The following is a 16478-nucleotide window of genomic DNA, read 5'->3' on the forward strand; positions in this document are numbered from 1 at the left end:
CCTGAATTATGACAAAAAAGGTTGTGACTGTTGGTGGCTCTGAGCTTAAAACCGTCACCTTGTGAAAGTCAAACTAATGGGACAGGCAATGAGAACAGTGCTGAATACAGTATACTGTAGTATGAATATGGAATATTATGAATATATTAGAATACAAATGAAATGGTTGGGAGTCAGATAATTGGTTCCATTCCATACAACACATTTTGTATAATTGGGAACTTTGACAGTTGAAATTCAATGTGTAAGCTAACATTTAACTACAGAGGAGCAATTATGGACAGTGAAGCCTACCATTCACAGACAAGTGGATACAAAATTGATTTCTTAAATTGCCAAATGCTTCTTTAATGTGCCTTCTGTTACAGATTATGTCTCACATTTGTTCTCTGGAATCACCTTTCAAACCACCTTGGTGTGTCTTGTCTCTCTCACAGCAGATCTCCAGTAGCTCGGGGCGCTCTCTCTCCATTTCCTGTGAGATTATTTAGTTCATCTCACCAGGTTCAGCCTGTGTTGATTTACCTGTCTGGTCTGAGAGGTGAAGATCAGGGTAGGTAGTGGGCATCTCTCTGAACCTACTGCAGTCGCCATGGTGACCAGTAGACAGCCATCAGGAAACTGACCTCACAGCCATCTCTCTGGGAAGAGACCTGCAGGATCTCAACAGCACCTGACCTACTGATAATCACAGGCGTCAAAACCTGGAGGGCTAAGCATGTGTGTGTATGCGTGTGTCTGTATCTGTTGTCCTCGGCCATGTTGGCTTGAACATAAACATGTGCTGACACAAAAGCAACAGAAAGGCTTGATAAAATCTGCAACAAGCAATGGAAGTCCATCTGAATTAATTCACTCTGACTGAATGTGACTCAATGGGAACACTTGCAGCTGTAAGAAACATCCCACCAAAGACACATCTCCAGCTGGGCCTGTCAGTCCCAGCTCAGAGGAAGAACACAATGATTAAGAAAATGGGAAGCTCAATATGAAAGTAGAAGGAATATTTTGGAGTTGATCTAGTTTCAAGCTTTAGTAACGAAAGCTTGAAACAGAAAAGAGCATTAATAGCAGATGCCCAGGGACTCAGATTGTGCAAATGAGCTTCCCTGAAGAAGAAGAAGAAGAAGAAGAAGAGCAGGAGTCATATCCATCGAATGAAAGGAAAGAGATATGCCTCCAACGCTCGAAAAAAATCCTGTTGTTTCTCACCAACAATATATCAATGGAAGTGATGCACGATTAGCTACTATAAAATCAATATTACCCATCTCAGTCCAGCCAGTCCTGACAGTCTTATAGTTTCAGTGACTTACAACCCCAAACACTGTTTACTCTGTTTGTGTCTCTCTCTTTTTCTTTACATTGTATCCTTTCCCTTTCTGTTTGTGTTCCTTTTCTCTCTCTCTCTCTCTCTCTCTCTCTCTCTCTCTCTCTCTCTCTCTCTCTCTCTCTCTCTCTCTCTCTCTCTCTCTCTCTCTCTCTCTCTCTCTCTCTCTCTCTCTCTCCCTCCCTCCCTCCCTCCCTCCCTCCCTCCCTCCCTCCCTCCCTCCCTCCCTCCCTCCCTCCCTCCCTCTCTCTCTCATAATACCATCTACGTTTTTTGTGCTTCTGTTCTCCAAATAAATGGACAGCAGTTTTTCTTCTTTCCTCCATATCCAAGCCTTTCCATCCTGCCACAAAATGAAGTCATTTGTGAATGTCAGTCTTAAACCTCTAATACGAAACACTAAAATGCCACTCACAGTTATCTCTGCCTCCTGCTATCAGTGGGCAATTAAAACAACACCAGCCTTAACAAAGCTTCACTAACTACTCTCTAATAAATTATTTTTTCTCTTGTCACCCAGGCAACAATGAAGTCGTAATGAGAAGACAATTGGAGGGAGTAAACACTTTCCCAGGTTGAAACAGAGAAGGGCGAGAAGTCTTGTGCTCATCCTTCTGAATACCGTCTGTTTGCATGAAGCCTACTTCCTCATACATTTAGACGGTTCAGGGTGGAATGACACTTGGCTTTCAGCTCATGGTGCACTGCCCATGTCATAGCCCTCATCATGGAACAAAAAGCATACATACAGGGAAGGGTAAATATGTGGCTCATAAAGAACGAGTTCACAGTCAACTCAAGGATATAGGGTTTAGACATGAGTCACTAAGCTGCAGTAGCCTGTGTGATCACCTCTGCTGTGACAGAGATGGGATGGCTGCCCATGCGGCGAGGCTGAGGGCGTCATGGTGGGTGTGTGAGGAAGCAGAGTAACAGAGTAATTAAGACCTAAGGGGACTATGCTGCTCCCCAGTCGGCTGGGCAAGCCAGTGCCCTCCCTGAGCTCACTCCGCTGTGTTCCATACCCCTCTGACTGGGAACATATTGTTTCCTTCCTAATTGAGAGAAAGTGTAAGTGATGAGGGAAGGAGACTGGTGACTCCTGCAGGGCTGTGAGGAGGATGAGCCGATGGAGCCTGTCAGCTGGAGGAGCATAATAAGAGAATGCGGCTATGTTAAACAGGTGTGTCCCTGTCAGCTGAAGGACACAGAGAGAGACGGGGAGAGAAAATAACCTTGGCTAGCACCTGACTTATCAGGACTCCTTAGAATAGGAAACAATCAAACAATAAACAAAGGAAGGCCTATTTAAAGTTTCAGATGTAGCTGTCATTTTAGAATCTCGATGCAGAATGTTATGAATCATGTTCTCTATTTTGGCCATCAGTCAGCGGCTTGTAGTGCCTGTTTAGTGTGATAGCAACTTGCAGATGTGAGTGATGAGTATAATTTCACTTCCCTGTATGAGGTAAAGGGTGGATGATGTTTCCCTGCACAAGTGAAGGAGGTAAACACATTAGCAGATGAATAAACATTCACAGGCAGAAAGGGATGTTGTTTCTGTTTTGTTTGTTTGTTTTCCTGTGGAGCACTTACTATAAGTGATTAATTTAAAAGTCTGATATGCTCTTGTGTCCACTCATTGGGTCTGAATCAAATGCTGATTAAAAGCATAAGATAAATATTGTTACAGAGACTCTTGAAGTCTGTTGCTGCCAGCTCTGTCTGGTTGAATGATGACATAGCTAGAGATGGGTTTGGTCATTGGATCAGAAAAAACGGCCAAGTGTTGAAGACTAATTATGCTTTTTAAAAGGAAAATCTCCCTAGAAAATACCTTACACAACATGTGCATGTGCATGAACACGCGCTAACATGCACACTTATACACAAGTCCCATTCAGCTTGGTTCCTCATCGATACCTGGATGATGACAGCTCATAAATCTCCATGAGAACTGCATCCTAGTAGAAAAGAGAAGACCCCCACCTCTCCTGACACACACACAAGCACACACACACCTCCCCCACCCACACACAAACAAGCACGCACACACACATACATTACACAATTCACTATGGAATTATCTTTGCATAGACACAGAGGCCATTATTTCCACACCCTAAAAAAAGAAAATGAAATCTCCCTGGAACTCAGTCCCTCAAGGCCATGCTAAAGCTAGCAGTGCCTAATTGATAGTTCAGCAATGGCAGAGGAAATGTCAGTTTGAGAGTGATATAAAACTGCACAGGCACATCCAGGAAATACTAATCAGCCGTTCCTTGCTTCCCTGGCTTTAACACTCTGTTCCCCAAATGCTGCATGCTACCTGAACGTCATTGCATGAAACTACAATATCTGTGTTTGTGTGTGGTCATGCTGTGTGTGCTGTGTTTGTGTGTGTGCATAATGGTGGTGGTCATGCTGTGTGTGCTGTGTTTGTGTGTGCATAATGGTGGTGGTCATGCTGTGTGTGCTGTGTTTGTGTGTGTGCATAATGGTGGTGGTCATGCTGTGTGTGCTGTGTTTGTGTGTGTGCATAATGGTGGTGGTCATGCTGTGTGTGCTGTGTTTGTGTGTGTGCATAATGGTGGTGGTCATGCTGTGTGTGCTGTGTTTGTGTGTGTGCATAATGGTGGTGGTCATGCTGTGTGTGCTGTGTTTGTGTGTGTGCATAATGGTGGTGGTCATGCTGTGTGTGCTGTGTTTGTGTGTGTGCATAATGGTGGTGGTCATGCTGTGTGTGCTGTGTTTGTGTGTGTGCATAATGGTGGTGGTCATGCTGTGTGTGCTGTGTTTGTGTGTGAGTATAATGGTGGTGGTCATGCTGTGTGTGCTGTGTTTGTGTGTGTGCATAATGGTGGTGGTCATGCTGTGTGTGCTGTGTTTGTGTGTGTGCATAATGGTGGTGGTCATGCTGTGTGTGCTGTGTTTGTGTGTGTGCATAATGGTGGTGGTCATGCTGTGTGTGCTGTGTTTGTGTGTGTGCATAATGGTGGTGGTCATGCTGTGTGTGCTGTGTTTGTGTGTGAGTATAATGGTGGTGGTCATGCTGTGTGTGCTGTGTTTGTGTGTGTGCATAATGGTGGTGGTCATGCTGTGTGTGCCGTGTTTGTGTGTGTGCATAATGGTGGTGGTCATGCTGTGTGTGCTGTGTTTGTGTGTGTGCATAATGGTGGTGGTCATGCTGTGTGTGCTGTGTTTGTGTGTGTGCATAATGGTGGTGGTCATGCTGTGTGTGCTGTGTTTGTGTGTGTGCATAATGGTGGTGGTCATGCTGTGTGTGCTGTGTTTGTGTGTGAGTATAATGGTGGTGGTCATGCTGTGTGTGCTGTGTTTGTGTGTGTGCATAATGGTGGTGGTCATGCTGTGTGTGCTGTGTTTGTGTGTGAGTATAATGGTGGTGGTCATGCTGTGTGTGCTGTGTTTGTGTGTGTGCATAATGGTGGTGGTCATGCTGTGTGTGCTGTGTTTGTGTGTGTGCATAATGGTGGTGGTCATGCTGTGTGTGCTGTGTTTGTGTGTGTGCATAATGGTGGTGGTCATGCTGTGTGTGCTGTGTTTGTGTGTGTGCATAATGGTGGTGGTCATGCTGTGTGTGCTGTGTTTGTGTGTGTGCATAATGGTGGTGGTCATGCTGTGTGTGCTGTGTTTGTGTGTCAGTATAATGGTGGTGGTCATGCTGTGTGTGCTGTGTTTGTGTGTGTGCATAATGGTGGTGTTCATGCTGTGTGTGCTGTGTTTGTGTGTGTGCATAATGGTGGTGGTCATGCTGTGTGTGCTGTGTTTGTGTGTGTGCATAATGGTGGTGGTCATGCTGTGTGTGCTGTGTTTGTGTGTGTGCATAATGGTGGTGGTCATGCTGTGTGTGCTGTGTTTGCATCATGCTGCTCACAGCTTTGTGAGTAAAAGATAAATGAATCCAGACTACAAAAATTACAGTCTTTAACTAACTGCAGCCTTTCATAGATTATACATGGTTTACATTAGCCCTAATCGTTAAAACAGAAAGAATAAATGTTGTCTACATTTAAATCGTCATAGATATTAATTAAAATGAATGACTCATAGACCACTCTCATTTAACCGCCTACCCTTGTTTCCCCCCACCCCCATCCCCTCTGTCATCCATGGTTTAGAACAGGTTCGGTTCATTTTCATGCAGAGTCTTAAACCTCCAATGTCTACAGTGTACACCCTCTCTCACTACTCCCATCTGTCATGTCTGCCTCTCTCCATGATCTCCCACCCGACCCTCCTTATGCTGACACAGTGTGTACAAACTCCTGGAGTCTGGACTGGTATAAACCCATAATGAGCTTACAGAGACCCAACTGAATTGATAGTGTGACCGCAGTTCTCGTGTCACATACACACCCATGTCCGCAAACATACACACAACCTATCTTAGACACACACACACACTCACACATACACACCACACATATGCACACACGCACATACACACACACATGTGCACATAACCTGACACACACACACACACTTCAAAGCATGCAGTTCAGGTTCCAGTTTATCCAACCCCTCAGAATTCATATGTATAGTCTGTGCTGGTGAGAAGCTTTGACTGTGAAAAGAGGCCTATTACAGGGATTCAGGCTGGTTCCAGTGTGAAAGCAGCACCTGCCTCAGTATCCCTCTGCTCCTACCTCTCTCCCTCCGGCTCTGATAGGAGCAGGATTATGTCCAACATAATTACTGTACAAATCTAAAGGTATTTCTCCTTGTCCACCATCCTTCTGTTTTATATGTACATTGTTGTTGACAGCAGAGGTTGTTGGGGTGTGTATGCACTGTGCATGTCAGTGTCCACGGAAGCTAACGTGTGTGTGTGTGTGTCTGTGTGAGTTCAGTGCCTGTTTTGCATTTGTCTTATCCTCCCCCAGGGAATCATTCAGTGGCTGGACTAAGCCAAAGAAAGCCTGCATACTGTGAGATTGTAACCCATACTGGATGTACAATATCACTAATAAATATCTGTTTATGTTTGTACTTCTATATACTATGTACAGGTCTTTATCATTGTGTGTTTGTGTGTGTGTGTGTCGGTCACAAATCTCCTGCAGAAAGCAGACCAGTGCTCACTCTTGTCTGTATTCCCTTCAGACTGCAGACATACTGTACACCGTATCAACCCTTCTCCTCCTCTTCGAATGTACATTTGAGGTCAAGGAAGGACAGAGTGACACAATAGTCTCTACCTTCTACCATCATCATGTCCCCCTGGCTCTTCCTCACAATACACTTCAAACAGCCTGAGTCAGAGTCAGCCAATGCCAGCATGCCTCAAACCCACACAAACCCCAAGGCTTCCAGTCACCTGCACTAATCCTCAGGATAAATAAAGCATGTGCAGAGCACAGCAGCCAGTGCAGGCTATTTTCAGTGGCACAATTTTTTATTCTTTTTTTAAATAATTTCATGTTTTCATAAAAAAGCATTTTCTCTCTCAGGTCTGGGCAAATAAAGCACGTTTGAGCAATGCCACTGATCCATTTAGAAGCCAGCTGGAGTCACAGCGATGCACCGTGGAGCTCTATCTACAAACAATAGGAGACAGGTCTCTCACGTGGGCCCTGCAGAGAATGTGTGGGGTTACTGGAGCAGGCAAGGACATGAAAGGCTGACTTGAAATTGAAAAAGTTGGGCAATTAACTTCAAATATTTGTACCTATTTTAATGCAATTTTAATGTGGTCTCTAATAGGAAATGGCAACGTGTTTAAATATTTGTTATGGTTTGGTTTCCAGATCCACTAGATTAGTCTCTCAACGGGATCATATAATGAGTAAAGAACAAGGGAGTACAGATTTTTCTTTTGAGTGTGAATTGGACATTGAGAGTTTGTATATGTGTGGGTGTGTCAGCGATATTGTCTAAAAGTACAAACACTCATGCCCATCACTTCCTCTCTGTTGCTGTGTTTGGCAGAGGTCCTGCTGACAGTTGGTTTTCTGTACAAGATTACTCCCCTCTATGGTCATCATGAGTATTCACCTGCTGATCTGGTAATGGAGTTATCCTGACCATCAATCAGCTTTCCAAGCTGGTCAGCACTAAATACAGTGCATTCAGCACGGCCACATGTATTAATTTGCACTTGTAAGCATTCGCTGCACATCACAAAGGAGTATGACGATAAACTTCAAAGCCCCTTAAGTGATTTCACTTGCTCTTAAAATTTCCACCTCACCTCTCTGCGCCAAGGCAGCTTTTTTAAGGGAGAACCTTTTGCCTAGGAATAGAGGGAAGAGAGGCATGTCAGGGGAACAGGGAGAAGGAGAGAAAGGGTGTAGGAGTGGAAGATAAAGAGAGCATGGCATGAAAACATAATGAGGATTGTCATGCCTGTGGGGGTGATGTGAAAGATGTACTCCGCAGGGATCGAAATGAATGAGGGACGAGGAAAACAGTTCAGAGAAGAAGGGAAAGAGATGGATGGAGAGAAAAGGGAAACACAGAGCACTCAAGGTCTTGTGGGTGTGGAGGTGTGACAGGAAGGTGCCACGTCCGTAATGCCCAGAGGTCTTTGATGTGCCAGAGTGTATGAGCACTGACCCTAAAATTACAGTCTGCTGTCTCTACTGTAGCACAGTGGCTCCAGGTTTCATCCCTGCATTCCCTTCCTGAGGGAGAGGGGGAGAGAGGGAGAGAGAGGGGGGAACTGGCTCCATCCGAGCCCCAGGGCATTCTCTCATGACGAGCCTCAAGACTTGGCCTCTCTATCCTACTTGCCATCGGGCACAATGATGTGCTCCTCCCTGTTTCCTGGCATGTTCTGTAATGTTAACCTGAGGGGATGATGGGATCCCTGGGGGGGCTCGCTACTCCAGCGAGCCCCCCCAGGGATCACCTGCAGGGGGTTTTAGTCAGGCTTGAGGCATTCTGTCACCAGAAAGCTTTTTCTTACTTAAGCTCTACTTCAAAGACAAACTCATCGGTACGGATGTTTTGATGCCACCACAGATGAAGAGATACATAAAAAGTTGATTTAACATTTGATCATCTTTCTAGTAGGAAAAGACCGTAGAGTTGTTTAATGGGGAGCTGGATGGTACTGTCGTCTCCCGCAGAGAACTCCTCAAGGAGTTGGATGCTTCCTGTTGTCGACATGACAGACAGAGTGATCAGAGAAAGGAGGTAATAGTCTAGCTGTCACAGAGACTGTGTGTACTGTAGGGAGCACACAGCAACTTCACAGAACCGCAACAGGCTCCCTAGGTAGACTTGTCAAAGCTCTCGCATGACAAACAAGAGAGGCCAGGCATCAGAGCATAGGAAGAGCTCCCTGGAAATCCTTTCCTTCTCTCTCTCTATCGCTCTTACTTTACACTGTCTACTTCAGTTCATTTGTGAGGCTTTTTCCAGAAGCTCTATCGCTCCCTCTCTTTCCTTAGGCAGTGTTAAAGAGACCAATTAGCTACCATGATTCTATCCAGCCGTCATTGAGAGGCAGAGGGGAGTGGTGGATATAGTCAATGACTCCATAATTGCTGTCTTTTTTATCATCTCCAGTATTCATTTGAAATGCGCTGAACCATCTTATCTCTAAACTATTTGATTGTTGTTAAGATGAACATGTCATGCTTGTGTACCTGTATGGTCCTCCCTGTTGCTTCCTCCCTGCTATTATCTTTAAACGATACCTCTTAAACTCTGGAGATGTAGACACAACTTGAATAAAGCTAATTATCCAAAACTGGATGTTTCAAAGTGGACTCAAAAAGCTTGATTAAAAGCGATAAAATCTTCAAAGATTTTCTTAAACTGGCAACATGATAATATTTCATAGTATGGCCGATGCATTCAGAGCAATCTCTCTGCCATCTGTTTGTAGATATCAACAAACCAGAATTAGTCAACTCTGTAGATACTCTTTTGATAAAATAATTAATTAATGCGTCACATAATCAAGTGAATGATGTTTTAATCTTTGGTTTAATCATAGTGCTATTTCCTAATGCAAATGTCAATCAACTTTTATTCAGATGTAATCAGGCTTCCAAATATCACTTAGTTTTTCTTATTGAGTACTATTTGTCATCTCCCCCGGTACTTTATGCAATGTACCATGTCCTCCTTGAAGTGATTGACACATTAAATGTTATTATGAAAGCTGCTGTCTATCACAGTAAGATGTCACTCAATCTATCCTCAATATATCATCATACAAAGAGAAATTGGTTGAGAAAATATTCTAGAATATTGGTAATACACATTGTACTACAAAAGATTCAAGTGTTCACTTTCAAATGCAAAAATAAAGACTCAAGCACCTTCAGAGTGATGTGGTTCTTTTTGAGAAGATTGTGTTGGGCACAGGACATCCTCAACCATCACACCATCAACAACTTATGATGAAAAGATGAATTGAAGAAGATGAATGAAGTGTATGTCTCACTGAAATTGATCAAAGTAAATCTTCAAAGAAAATGCATTTCCCACTACCTTCACGTTCCTGTAGATAACAGGTGAAGAGAAAGGGAAAGAATCCAACCCCCTCATAACCACCTGGGGAAACACCTCTTCCACTCCACTCAGGACAGACACAATCTTCTGAGCCACATCACTCTTCAAAGAGGAGAAAAATGGATCCATCTCTGTGGAGTGCTGTGACGACTGGAGGAGAGGAGCTCTCGGAGCCACAACAGAGGAAGGAGAAAGGCTCGAAAATCACCCTGCCCTCCATAAAAGACCATCCTCTACAATTGTGTAAGGAAAATAAAACTGACTTCAACATGCATGACATGCCTGATGGGTTTTACAGTGTGCAATTCAGGAACAGATGACTTTTTCTGTAGAAAGTTCCAAACGGATATTCAAGGGAGATACTGGTGCCTGTTGGCAGCTATGCCTGAATCCATGAGCCAAGGCAAGAAAGGGAGGAGGCTATGCAGGAAGAGGCAGCAGCACAGTTCTTGACTGAGCCACAGTTCAGCAAATAAAGTTCATATTTTACTAGTGCACAGCACATAACACACACACACACAGTCTGCCTTCAACATAAATCTTTGATATCATCTGTCCCCTCCATCCACAACCATCTCCGGAGAGCTCATCTCTATGGATCAGGCTGCATGTTGTCAGTCCCACTGTCGTTTGGATGGGACAAAATGACAAATGAAAACATCTAAAAAGTTTGCTGCCAGTTGTCTGAAACAGCAGCCATGCTTTGTACATATAGGAGGTCTCTGCATCATCTCTGCAGGCATAGCAGACCAAAACAGAAAGACCACAGTCACTGAAGAATAATCACTACTATGTGACATCCTTGGGTCAGACATGCTGTGAGGAATTTCACATTCAAAACATGCAATTAGCATCTGCCTGTATGTTACTGTGTCTTGACCTCTCGTCCCTCAGCAGACAGTGATCTACTACATCATTGTCAGGTTCCTGTTGCAGCTGGTGTAGGTGTCCACATAAACATGCTTTGTCAGGCTAGTCAAGGATTTGACACAACAGGGATGGTAAACAGTTGTCAGTGACTGACAGACAAAAGTGAAATAACTCTCTGTTGTGTAATCTGTATTTCCATTCATGCATGTAGTTGAATTCAAACCATCAACATCTAAAAATAAAATACAACAATTGTGTGTACTTATATTGCCATCTCCCATGAGTAGTTAAATATTACTTCTTGAAAACAGTTCAGTTGTTTGTGTATGAAAAGGTAACTTAATGGTTTATATGGCTTCTTACTACTTTGAAGTCCTCAGGTCTGCACTCAGATCCCCGGAAGTGGCAGGTTAGCATCATGTCCTTGATGTCATGTCCTGTTCGGTCGTAGAACTCTCGCATGTTGAAGGGCCTCGGCTTGTAGTTGTGGAAGTCTGCTTTGGCCTTCAGCGACTCCAGAACACTCTCTTCCACAAGGTGCATGTCCCTGATCTCATACCTTGAGGAAAGAGAGAGAGGGAGAGACAGCGAGAGAAAGAGGTGGGAGGAACAAGAAAGAGGGCATGGTAGTGTATTAGTCACATACAGCCTTTTTCAATATTTTATTGTATTTTATATTATAATCTAAGTAAAAGTCTGGAACTTGATTTTACTATCATGACACTTGTCACTATTGAGGAATCGACTGTCAACTTTAGAAGACAAGTGCTCTTTAAGATTAAGACAGCATAAATAATTCCGATGGCATTAAAATAAATATATATGAGGGGATCAGATGGCTGAGTGGTTAGGGAATTGGGCTATTAATCCGAAGGTTGCCGGTATGATTCCCGGCATTGCAAAATGACGTTGTGTCCTTGGGCAAGGCACTTCACCCTACTTGCCTCGGGGGAATGTCCCTGTACTTACTGTAAGTCGCTCTGGATAAGAGCGTCTGCTAAATGCCTACATGTAAATGTAAATATATTGCATGAAAATATAAGTATGTGCAAATGTTGAACAGCTAATGCTGTTCTTGTGTTGGTAATGTATGTGAGTGTATGTCCATGTCCTCATTCTATCCACACAGAGAATAATTGCACATGAGTCACTGGGTTGGGAGAATGCCTTCCCACACAGTAAACAGCACAATCAGTAGGAGATTTTCTTTCCCAGAGTCCACTTAATCTAAGCATTCAGTTTCCTCCTCCCTGTAAATATACTAGAATAGATGCTACTGGCACATTCAGAACCCTCCTCATCACACAGTAATGTCAAGCTTTGAAAGCTTTTGTCATTTGAAATTTAACATTTTGGCAGAACCTTATTATTAAGAGTGAGACAAATTCTGTATGTATAATTATTTATATAGTCTGAGTTGGACCAACATGGAAAACGTATGAATAATAAACATTACCAGTATAGTTGTAGCAAAACAGTTTCAATTGAAACCAATACAAAAATATTTTACATCTGTTTTTAAAACCAAGTCAATAAAAACTTGGTTTAAATAGTCTTAGTTGAAGTCCAACTCATCAAACTAAAAGCCACCAGAGCCACCAGAGATATGAAATCAGTCATCAACCATTCCACTTCCAATGTTTGGTTCTTGACGTAATCATGCCAACGAGGTGGGAGAGATGGCCCACTTCTTCTGATGGTAAATCTGATCCTATTTAGATACTCTCTCTAGCTGCAAAGTGCCATGATTTGCCGACAGAGCCTTCAGTTGATTAAAAGAGACTTTAATTGGGTTGAGGTCTTTGCTCCCAAATGTCATGCTGTGGATAAACCTGCCAAGAATGCACTTATGAGATAAAATCCCAAAAGCACACAAGCCGGAAAGAATCAGTATAGGCTGACACCTCTGTTTGTATGGACTTTTATTATCATGCCACAAGACATTTGCCAAACCTTAGAGGTGGGAGAGAAAGACGGTGTATTGGATTTCATGCCACAAGCACTTTCACTTCTGGATGAGAGCTTAACAATTGAGGGAATAACTGCATCGCCTCTCTACCTTGGGAGACTGGATAAGTGAATAAATACCAGCTTTAAGTCACCAAACTAATTCAGTGTTTTTTTACATTTGCAATAGAGAAGATAACCTGACATGCGTACTCAAAAATCACATGATTGAACAATTTGATGAACTGCAATTCTTTCTGCCAGGCAATAAATGACTACTTATCACCTCCTCTTCTAATATTCCAATTTGCTCTGGGTTCAAAGAAACAAAACACATACCTCTGGATTAGATCATTTCTTTGATTGGTGCTCCCTTACATAGATCATTACAGTATGTAATCCAGCCACTGGTAATGCTCACACCTGTCATTCCTCCAAGAGCAATGGATAATGAGGTGTATTCATCAAGCTTCGAGCTTCAATCAAAATTTTATTTTTGAGTAACAAACCAGATGGGGAAGATCCGTAGGGGCGTCAGGTGGCTGAGCGGTGAGGGAAGCAGGCTAGTAATCTGAAGGTTGCCAGTTCAATTCCCGGCCGTGCAAAATGACGTTGTGTCCTTGGGCAAGGCACTTCACCCTACTTGCTTTGGGGAGAATGTCCCTGTACTTACTGTAAGTCGCTCTGGATAAGAGCGTCTGCTAAATGACTAAATGTAAATGTAATGTAATGTAGATCCTTCTTAAACCATAAAACCACTGATAGAAGATCTAATTTCAGAGACAGTTTGAGATTGTTGAAACTGGGACACTGATAGACTTCATTAATCATTCCATGAATCAAAACTAAAAAGACAGATGGACTGACAGTATAGGGCCAAATTAGATGTAGATCAGTAGTTTCCATATCATCAACTGTAACATATCATGTCTATTCGATGAATCGTCCTGACAACCTGTGCATTTCTCTGTCACTCAGCCCACCTCCTTTAACAATTCTGATAAAGGAAGTGTTTCTCAGTTCTGAGAAACTATTCCTTCACCTTTATCTCACAACAACAAAATCTCTTTCCCATTACAGTGTATGTGTGTCTGATGATATTGTAGGTGTTGATCAACAGAGTCCCAACGACAGCAACAGGGACGCGGACTGACCTGTCCTGATTATTTTATCATCACACAGCCAGTGACATTTGAGAGAAGACACAGACACCAAGGATCTGAACTGTGTTGACACAGTTTCCAGGCCAGTATTAGTCGCTTTCTCCCTTCTTAAAAAGGCCATCTCTACAGTAGGCTTATGACTCACTGCCGTTGCACCCCAAGATGTTAAATAATTACAGCAAGTCAATAACCCTGAATGAACATTTTCATAAAGTCAAAGACTCTCTGCATGAATTGTTATCTAAAGATACACATTTCAGTTTATATTGAAGACACAACCTCCTCTCTGTTAATCCTCCATCCTCCACAGCGGTTATCCCAAGCTACAACAGTAAGAAGACGTGTGCTGTGGACCTGCTCAGGGGTTTAGTGATGGTGCTGCAAAGCCCAGGCTCAGACAGCCAAAGCACACAGCAATATATCTAACTAACAGAAAATAAATTCCAATGAGAAATTATGTGAGAGTTGCAGAAGTATAAAAGTTATTCATTAAGAGACAAAAATGCATTTATACGGCCACAAAATATGATTAGACAGTACATAAAACGAACCTACAGATCTCAAAATGTATGTCATTCTACTCTGCCCAAATGCCCCACTGACAGTCAGGGCAATCACTGAGACACATACTGTAACTTGCAGTTAGTTTTTTTGTGTTGTAATGTAAGTCTGAGATGAGGGATAATTATAGTTTAGCTGTCTAGTAAATCCATCATCTGGAGCCCTTGGGAAAAGACATCTCTGTTCATATTTCTGAGCTATAATCTACGGTGAGCTCCAGTAAATGTGATTTACCACACCTGTGATTGAGCAGGGCGAGCAGGTCCCCTGCGTGGTACAGGTCATTGCGTGTTACTCTGCTGAAGCGGAATGAGTTCAGGTTACAGAATGTCACAGCGGGAAACACCATCAGCGGGGTCGCGATCTCGTCCAGTTTGGTGACGTGTGGATATTCCAGGTAGAAGTGTATTCGATCGACACACACGTACAGTAAGAAAGTCAAAGAACCGAGGAAAAACACGACCCATAAACAACGCTTGATGCACACCCGTTCATAAGTGAAGATGTGAGAGATTCCGTGCAAGGTTGAGTTGTGCGCAAAAACCTCAATAGGGGGAGGCTGATTGCACTCCATCTCTTCGGTTTCTACCTTAAGGTCCATTTTAACCAGTAGCTACTCTATGATTTAGAATGTTTAACAAACCACAGATTCTTTCAGTTCTTTAGGCAGCCCAATGTCTCCCTTTCACAACTTGAAATACATTTTTATCTCCATTTCGCTTGGATGAGAAAAATACACTCCACAAAAAAATGTGCGCATACATATTTACTGTTTCCGAATTCTATGTACCCTAAAAATGTGATTTCAGTCTATACAACATTTCGACTGCACCTGTGGCATCTGCAAGGCAATTCATTAACAAGTAACAGTCTGTCTCTTTACAACGACTGACCACAAGAGCATACGGAGACCCCGCGTTTTGTTGTCGCGTGGTTACCAGCCGGGATGCAAACAAGCTATTAGGACTGTCTCATCGAAAGCAAGCAAACAAACATAAAAATCGTTCTAAACGCCTGTCAAAATAAAAATGTCAATAGTATGAGTTTCCAAGGTGTCCATGCTGTTCCTTAAGGTCCCATTATCAATAAAGATTGCTACAATACAATGTTGTCCGTCTTGGTATATGTCATTTGATCATGAGTTAATCCGTTTCCCCTTCGTGCACTTAAATACAGAGCCCATCACTTCACATCTTCAGTCTGCAAATGTCCGAACGAGGAGATTGTTCTCCCGACCGGGCAATAGGTCGTTGGATTGGACAGTCTCTTGAGTGTGTCGCTGCAGGCTGTTTAAAAGAGAGACTTCGCAGCAGAGTGCATGGGAGATTACCATATATCCACACGGACTGTCTGGCATTCCGTTGAATAAACTTCCCTTTCGTTATCAGCCCACACTCCCTATGGAATCTCCCATCTCCATATTAAATTGAGAAAATGTGTATGTGTGTGTGTGTGTGAGAGAGGGAGGGAGGGAGGGAGGGAGGGAGGGAGAGGGAGAGTGTGAGAGAGAGAGAGAGAGAGAGAGAGAGAGAGAGAGAGAGAGAGAGAGAGAGAGAGAGAGAGAGAGAGAGAGAGAGAGAGAGAGAGAGAGAGAGAGAGAGAGAGAGAGAGAGAGAGAGAGAGAGAGAGAGAGAGGGAGTGAGTGAGAATGAGAGAGAGTCCATTACAAACCGCTGTAGCACAGCAATGAAACTGTCCACTCAGACATTCCACACCTGGAACCTAAGTTGAAGAGGGAACAGCTCGGGTGTGGGCTGCATCTCCACATGTGCTAAGAGTAACAGGCCAAAATTCCATGATCGATATGGTTGGCACTAACCTGACTGGAAGCGAAAGTGAGATCAATTTTGGGTGTATTGTAGAACATTCATGAAGGAGCAAAGGAGGTGCAAATCCCAATAAAATATTTACATAAAAAATAAATGTTGTTATGTAAAGTTGGAGTAATTCAGGCTCTACTAATACAACAACATATTTATTATGGCATTACAGATTCATAAGTGTTCGAGTTGGGAGTAAGAAGTTTTCACTTGACACCAGTGATCTATGTATGATAGGACCCATTTGTCAACACTTATGGTCTCTATCCATAGATTAAGGCACCGCGTGTTTATAGCAAT

At 43.1% G+C, this 16478-nt stretch overlaps 1 protein-coding gene across 1 annotated transcript in view; it reads right to left on the reverse strand.

The window, feature by feature from the left end:
- The window catches only part of LOC134018927 (acid-sensing ion channel 1-like), a 29778-nt gene extending 14036 nt beyond the window's left edge, over positions 1-15742 (reverse strand). Inside the window, exons 1-2 of the mRNA XM_062459299.1 lie at positions 14598-15742; positions 11051-11246 (exon numbers count right to left, since the gene is read on the reverse strand). Of these exons, the coding sequence (XP_062315283.1) occupies positions 11051-11246; positions 14598-14959 (558 nt within the window). The 5' untranslated portion in view covers positions 14960-15742. The remainder of the gene's footprint in view (positions 1-11050; positions 11247-14597) is intronic.
- Positions 15743-16478: the final 736 nt, after the last annotated feature.

Source organism: Osmerus eperlanus, chromosome 4 (assembly GCF_963692335.1).
Source record: "Osmerus eperlanus chromosome 4, fOsmEpe2.1, whole genome shotgun sequence".
Classification (NCBI taxonomy): Eukaryota; Metazoa; Chordata; class Actinopteri; order Osmeriformes; family Osmeridae; genus Osmerus; species Osmerus eperlanus.